General features: G+C 45.0%; 1 protein-coding gene across 19 annotated transcripts in view; it reads right to left on the reverse strand.

Moving 5' to 3' along the window:
- Positions 1–7,107, reverse strand: part of Wnk1 (WNK lysine deficient protein kinase 1) — a 121,002-nt gene extending 113,895 nt beyond the window's left edge. For 12 of the 19 annotated variants that reach the window (XM_005365135.3, XM_026788138.1, XM_005365132.3 and 9 more), the window contains exon 1: positions 5,374–6,132. In XM_005365135.3, the coding sequence (XP_005365192.1) occupies positions 5,374–6,132 (759 nt within the window). Of the gene's footprint in view, positions 1–5,373 lie in introns of all 19 variants that reach the window. The other 7 variants (XM_026788135.1, XM_026788134.1, XM_026788128.1 and 4 more) reach the window with 3 other exon arrangements.
- Positions 7,108–7,714: the final 607 nt, after the last annotated feature.

Below are 7,714 nucleotides of genomic sequence, written 5' to 3' on the forward strand. Positions count from 1 at the left end.
CAGGACAGGCTCCAAAACCACAGAGAAACCCTGTCTCGAAAAAAAAAAAAAAAAATTAATTTTAAAAAAGATTATTACAATTAAATCAGCTGTCAGTTGGCTAGTGCCAATCATAATAAACAGTAAAAGTTTAAGAACTCTACAACAAGCCAGGAGGTGGTGGTGTGCGCCTTTAATCCCAGCACTCTGGAGGTAGAGGCAGGTGGAACTCTTGAGTTTGAGGCCAGTTTGGTCTACACAGTGAGTTCCAGACCAGGTAGGCTTACTTGGAAAGAAACTGAAATTTTTAAAATGTATACCCTGGCAATGCTGAAGCATGCATGGGCAGCCCGTATACAGCGGTTCTGTTGAACTTGTCCATATCGGGTTTCATGGTCTACTTAAAAAAAAAAAAGGAGGGGGAAAGGAATTAGGGGCTAGAGAGATGGCTCATCAGTTAAGTTCTCTCCTAGAGAACCAGGTCCAGTTTCCAGAATCCACATGAAGGTTAACAATCTGCAAGGCACACACAGTGTAAAACACTCATACATAAAATAAAAATAAATAAAATTGTTTTTAAAAAGGAATAATTTGGTGTTCAAACACTAAAGCTTCCATTAGTAGAAACATGTGTGATGTGAGGCACACAGTAAACAAAGTAGGCTTTAAAAAATATTATAAACAAAAATACTGAATTTTATTTGAAACATAATCTCACTATATCACCTTGGTTAGATATAGAAATAAATACGCAAAGAAGTATATGATAGTTTTTGCCTTTAATCCCAGCACTCAGGCTGAAGTAGGATGACAAGGAGTTAAAGGCTAACCTGTGCTATATAGTAATCACAAACACCCATTAATATTTATTTTTTCTCTAATAGTTAAGGTGAACTACCTATTTCCCCAATAAATTGGGCTGAAATCTTAATCCTTAATGTAAGGAAGGGAAGTAGACCTCTACCCTCTTGAAAGAACTAATGCTGCTGTACAGGGTTTTCAAACATCTGTTTCATACAGTAAGAAATTCCTCATCAATTGTCAGCACCTTGACAATGGACTTCCCAACTTCTAGAACTATGAGGAAATGAAAAAAAATTTTTATAAAGTACCTAATCTATAGTATTTTATTGAAGCAGTCCAAATGGGCTAAAACAATCCTTACTGAAAGAACCTACAAAAAGAAGCTATGTCTTCAATATAGCCATGAACATACCTGGTAAGTATTTTGTTTCCTAAATAGTATTCTATTTAGGAATCAGGGGAACTAAAATTTACATCTAGACTTGAGGCTGATGTGATGGCTCAACAGATTAAGGCACTTGCCGCCAAGCCTAAACTCAGTCATCACAATTCACGTGGTGGAATGAAATAGTATATGCTTCCATATCTACACATAGTAGAATGAAACTAACATAAACGCACACACATACAAAATTTTAAAAAAAAAATCGGTTTTTTCAGATAAGGTTTCTCTGTGTATAAAGCCCTGATTGTCCTGGAACTCACTTTACAAACTAGGCTGGCTTCAAACTCACAGAGATCCACCTACCTCTGCCTCCCTCCCACGTGCTTGTTGCGATAAAAGGCATGAGCCACCAAACTTGGCCAAATCATTTTTTAAAATGATTGATTTTTATCTTATGTGCATTGGTGTTTTACCTGCATGTATGTCTGTAGGAAAGTGTTGAATTCCCTGGAACTGGAGCTATAGACAGTGTTACGTCTCCATATGGAGGCTTGGAATTGACCCCAGATCCTCTAGAAGAGCAGTTAGTACTGTTTGTTGACCTCTGAGCCATCTCTCAAGCCCCCACACAGTAACTTTTTCTTTCTTTTTTTTTTTTTGATTTTTCGAGACAGGGTTTCTCTGTAGCTTTTGGTTCCTGTCCTGGCACTAGCTCTTTCTAGACCAGGCTGGCCTCGAACTCCCAGAGATCCGACTGCCTCTGCCTCCCGAGTGCTGGGATTAAAGGTGTGTGCCACCACTGCCCAGCCCAAGCCAAACTTGTAACCTCACAAATTACTGGATCCTAACCATTTTAATTTTGTTCTTTTTAACCTAAACCAAGTTATTTATTGCCCTATGATTTCAGGTCCTTATTTAATAAACAAGTAGATAGGACAGATAGCCTATTTCATCCAATTTTGCATGTATTTATTCATGTATGTGTGTGGGTATACAAGTGCCACAGCAAGAGTGCAGGGTCAGAGAACAACTTTCACAAGTTGGTGCTGGAGATTGAACTAACTGATATCAGGCTTAGTGGCAAGTGCCTTTAGCTGATGAGCCATTTCCCAGAGCCCTTCTTCAAGTTTTCATACACTAAGATTTTTAAAGTCAGACATGTATATGCCAGTGCTAGGAAGGTAAAAACAGAAGTTCAAAGCTAACCTGGGCAATACAGCAAAACCTTGTCTCAAAACAAATAAAAAACACTCAGATTTTTAACTTAATGGAACACAATCCTAATCCTGTCTTGTAAAAATAAAACTATATTCAAGTATTCATTCAGGTTGGAGATATAGTAGAGTATGTAATATCCTAGATTCAATTGCTAGTATGGGACAGTAGGGGAAACATTGACATTCAATGTAAAAGAGAGGTATTTATTTCTTTCCAAAGCTTATCCTTAGAGGTTTATCCTTTAATTTAGACCCAAAGATAAAAGTTCAAAACATTGACCTACTAATCTTTGATCAAAATCAAAACAAAAAACAAAATTATTGCCTGATTACCGCTATAAAGTACTCTTATACTAGAAGTCACATTTGTTTAATTTTTAAATCAAAAATAAAAAATTTTCAGAAGCTTGGTTAAAAAGCATGAAAGTTCTGAAAACCAGGACTTCATTCTATAAGCTAAGATCCATTTGGTTCTGCTTCCAAATAATAGTCTTGGCTTAAAAATAATAGTCAAAGTAAGATTTTCCTTAGTTTGATCACACCCAGATCTACATAAAGAACTAAGTCCAAAAATTTAATATTTTGAGAAAAGCTGAGTTTTAAAATTATTGTTGTGACATTAGACAAATGGGAGTTTTTTATATTAGTTCCAAGAAAAAAACTATCAGTCCCTAATGACAAAGGAAAACAAACCAGTCTGAGAAGTCCTTTTAAATGTGAAATAACTGAGTACTGCTGAGTGCTAGGTTATAGGGGTTGCCTAGCATGTAAAGGTCCTGAGTTCAATCCCCAGAATAACAACATATATATATATATATATATATATATATATATATATATATATATATATTATACACACACACATATTTTGTAAGGGAATAACTAAAACTAACAAACTTAACCCACAAAATTCTCGATACTTAACAAACACAGTACTTAAAAATGGGTGGCTGGGAAGGACCAGACATGGTGGCTAATACCCATAATCCCAGCACTTGGGAGGTTGAAGCTTTAAATTGGTTGCCAGGCTGATCTACAGAGTGAATTCAAGTCAGCCCAGGCTGTCAAAAAAAAGAAAAAGAAAAAAGAAAAGAAAAGAAAGAAGTAAATAATAGTAATATTAAAAATAAAAAGTAGAAGCGCACATTCATAAACGAAACTGTAATAGAAAAATTAAATACCAGGACCAGATCCTTGGCACACACAAAGTGTCTTCCTGTAAATCAATTACATCTGAATTATTGAGTATGATCGACCAGGCATATTTTGACAAATTTATTTTAAAAACACGTACATAGCTGGGTAGTAGTGGCCGATGCCTTTAATCCCAGCAGAGGCAGGCAGAGCTCTGTGAGTTCAAAGCCAGCCTGGTCTACAGAGCTGGACAGAATTCCAGGGCAGCCAGGGCTACAGAGAAACCCCATCTCAGAAAAAAAAAAAAAAAAAAAAAAAAAAGAACATTTATTTCCATTAGAGGAAATTTAAAGCTTGATCAACTACTTTGCATGGAACAACCACGTGCTGGTAATTGTTGAAGCTGGATAACTACTACATTCTCTCACCCTCACTAGATATTTAGAAGCAAGTTCCAGACATTATTCCTTTCACATTTCATATGGCCTTGGGTCATTTAGAAACCAAGTTGTTTATTTACTAGTTCTTGGGTAAATAAAATTCTGAGATTATTTCATTTTAATTTCCAATATTATTTCAGTTTGGTCCGTTTTTTGGACAAGAAATCATCAGTGACACTTTTATCTATGATATAGCTGAAATTCTGCTTCCACCATTAACACATGTTCATTTCCTGTAGTGAACAGAGCTAACGAACTAATATTTACATAGGTGCTTTCTAATACTCATTATTACTTAAGTCAAGCAAACTAACCTAAGTCTAGAATATAGCTGCAATTTATTTATAAAATGAAAACTTCCCTATGAGATTGGGGAAAGTTTGGTTTAAAAATTTTTTATATCCCTGGCATTGTGGCACAAACTTGTAATTCTAGTACTCTGGAGGCTAAGGCAAGAGGGACCAACAATTTCAGGCCAGACTAGACTATACTTTAGAATACTGTCAACAAAAACCTTTTATAATAAGATTACAATGATGCAATAACACAGTTTTCAAAGCACTTCGGCAATTTTGCATGGACTTTTACTATTCACTACTGAACAGGATGATGACAGTCACTCTAATGAACAGTGTCAGATCACAGGAGACACATGGATTAAGCATCTGTATATGGAATAATAGTAGATGCATACAGGACCTTCCTAATCCCAAACTACTTATCCTAAAATGGAAAGAGTGTCTCAATATGCAGCCCAGATTGGTCTTGAAGTTGAGATTGTCCTGCCTCAGCCTCTGGAACAGTTGGGACTTACAGGCATGTCCCGACACAGCTGGAAAGCATTTCTGTTTTATGATTTATTAAATGTCTATGCTGCTATCAAGTAAACTGTATCTTAAGGCACAGGGTCTCATCTAACAACTTGAATTCAGAGATGGAAACACACAAGGCAATTTATTATTGCAGAGACTCAGGTGAGACTGAAGTGCACAGGGAAAAAAAGATTGATATTTACTTAAAATAAAAAATTTCCCCAAAGGTTGAGGATATATATAGCTCAGTGGGAAAGCACTTGCCCAGGCCCCGGGTTCAATGCCCAGTTCATGAGGGTGGAGGGAGAAACCCTTCCCCAATAATTAATTCCACGTTTCCAGACACATTAAAACAGAAGTTTATACTTAAGTGACTTTCACCTCAAACCTGGTAGGAATTATTGGTGACGAGGGATTGCTATCTTTTCCAAACACCTAACTAAAAGTTCTACAATCTCCCAATTTCAACCTCTTCGGAAGCTGGCCTCCCCCTCCCACTCAGATTCAGAGAATTACAAGTAAAGAATGAACTCGATAAACTGGCTTAACCGAGCCAAATTAGGGATCCAAGCGACCGCATATGAAAGGAGGTGGGGCATTACCTGCAATTCACACCAGGCGACTTCCACTGTGGTCTCGGTGTCCAGACCTTTGTAGACCGTCTTAAAGGACCCTCTGCCGATTTCAATATCAAATTTGAGGAAGCGCCCGTCATTGGACATTCCCACGGCCTTGGTCTCCAGCTCTTCGATGTCATCCTGTTGCTGGTGGCGTTCCTCCTGCAGCTCTTTAGCGCTGCCGCCGCCGCTGCCACTTCCATCTCGGGACGGCGGCTGCTCCTCTTTGCTCCCCACCGGGCTGGGCTGGGACACCGGGCGGTCTTGGCTGCTACTGCTGGGGACGGTCGCGGTGGCCGAGCCGACGACGGCTTGTTCCCCAGGGGAGGCAGCAGCTGGGGGCTGCTGAGACACCTGGGAAGCAGCGGCGGCGGTCAAAGTTTCCTCTCGGTGAGGCTCGCGGGGAGCGCTCTGGGGCACCACTGCGGGCACGCTAGGCTGGGGGACAGAAAGGGGGAGGCCCGGCAGCTCCAGCGCGGTGGCATTCGAGTCGCAGATGACGCTCCGGCGGAAGAAGCGGTGCTCCGTGGGGGTGGTGGTGGCGGCCGCCCCACGGCTGTCCTTGTCCATGGTGTGACGGCGGCGCCGGTATTCTTCGGTTCTGCCCATCCCGGATTCGGCAACCGCGGCCCCCAGTTTCTCGCCCACGGAAGAATCGGAGCTTGAGCCATTCTTGGGGACTGGCGCCGGCGGCGAAAGGAAGCCCGGGGTGCCGCTCTGCTTCTCGGCGGCGCCGTCAGACATGGTCGGTCCGCTGGAGTCAAGAGTGCGGGCTCGGCTTCGTGAATGAAAAGGGGGAAAGGGAGGCCCGGAAGAGCCACCAAGAAGTGCGGGGCAGCGCTCCGAAGACTCCCGCTCAGCACTGACAAGACGCCCCGAGGGCGACGCGGGACTCTGGGTCCGGCTGCGGCGGCTGCTGCTGCTGCTGCTGCTGCGGCTCACGGGGCGGGCTCGTCGGCGGGCGAGGCAGGAGCGGAGCCACGGGGGTTAGCGCCGCACAGTCCGCATCCATCCTGCAGCGAGCGGTGGCCGGTAGGGCTGTGGCAGCACCAGCGCCGCAGTCATGAGGGGCAGGGCGCGGGGCTCCCGGGCGAACGGATGCGACGAAAGCCAAAGACGGCTAAGCTCCCGCCGCCGCCGCCCGCCGAGCACGGCGGGATAGGCCCTGAGGGCGGAGGCACAGAGCGCGAGGGACGAGCCCCGACGCCGGGCGGTGGCAGCCCGGGGCACAGGAGTGGGAGGGGCCGCGCAGGGGAAGGAGGGCCGCGGCCCGGGTTCCCGGTCACTCGGCCGCCGCCTCAGGCAGCACGCGCCCCAGAGAGGGGGACCAGTCTCACAGGGCGCCCATCACCAGACGCCGAGGGCCGGAGCCTCGAAACCTCGAAGCCTGAGGAGCGGCCCCCCCCGTCCCCGAGGCCTCCCCGCCTGCCCCGGGCCTGGCGAACCTCTTCCCCTCTCTGGCCGGCGCCGGCGGCAGAGGAGGGAGGGAACTGTGGGGAGGGGAGGGCCGCTCACCGCGGGGCCCGGGCTCCGCTACTTCTCTGGCCAAGAGGAGAGAAGACCGAAAGAACTGGGAGGAGGGGGAGCAGGGAGAGAAAAGAGCAGTCACCCCACTAGGCGCCTTCTGTCAACGAAGAAGGGAGTGCGGAATGGCCGAGCAGAAGAAGCGCGTCCGCCCGGGAAACTCTCCGCTTTAAATGGCGCCGATGTCTGAAGCCTCCACACAGCCCGCTTGGACCCCGCCCCCTGCTGCCCGGGGCGGCCCCGCCCACATCCCTCTCGGGGGCTCTCGCGCAGGCGTGCCGAGCTCGAGGCACAATGGGATTGGTAGTTTTAGAGTGGAAACCGTGAAAGGGACCAGGGAGAAAAGCGCCTACTACTTCCGTGATGCCCTGCGATTGTTCTAGCCTAGTACCTCCTGGGAATTGTAGTTCCTTTTTTTGAAAACCGCCCCTTCTGAAAGCCTGACGGGAGCGTCATCATGGGTCGCTCAATTCCATCCTAAAGTCAGTGCTCTCTACCAAAATCATTATTTAGGAATCAACTGCAAAAGAAGACAAGAAAGGAGAGAAAAAAAAGTCATGAGGAGAGAACGAAAGACTTCCGTCATGTTCTGCTTAAATAGCTCACAGAGCTGCCATGCAATGAAAAATGATCTGTTGTTCGCCTTTAATGGAGAGCCTCCTTAGTGTTGAGTGACTGGGGGTGTGGGAGTGGAGAGGGAAGGCAAAGCTGGATAACCAGAGCCCGAGCTCGAAGACTCCCGGGAAACTTTGTGAAGAGTGCACAAAAGATCACTGTTGATTAAATGGTTTAGGGAAGACAA

The sequence above is a fragment of the Microtus ochrogaster genome, unplaced genomic scaffold, assembly GCF_000317375.1.
Source record: "Microtus ochrogaster isolate Prairie Vole_2 unplaced genomic scaffold, MicOch1.0 UNK1, whole genome shotgun sequence".
Taxonomy (NCBI): Eukaryota; Metazoa; Chordata; class Mammalia; order Rodentia; family Cricetidae; genus Microtus; species Microtus ochrogaster.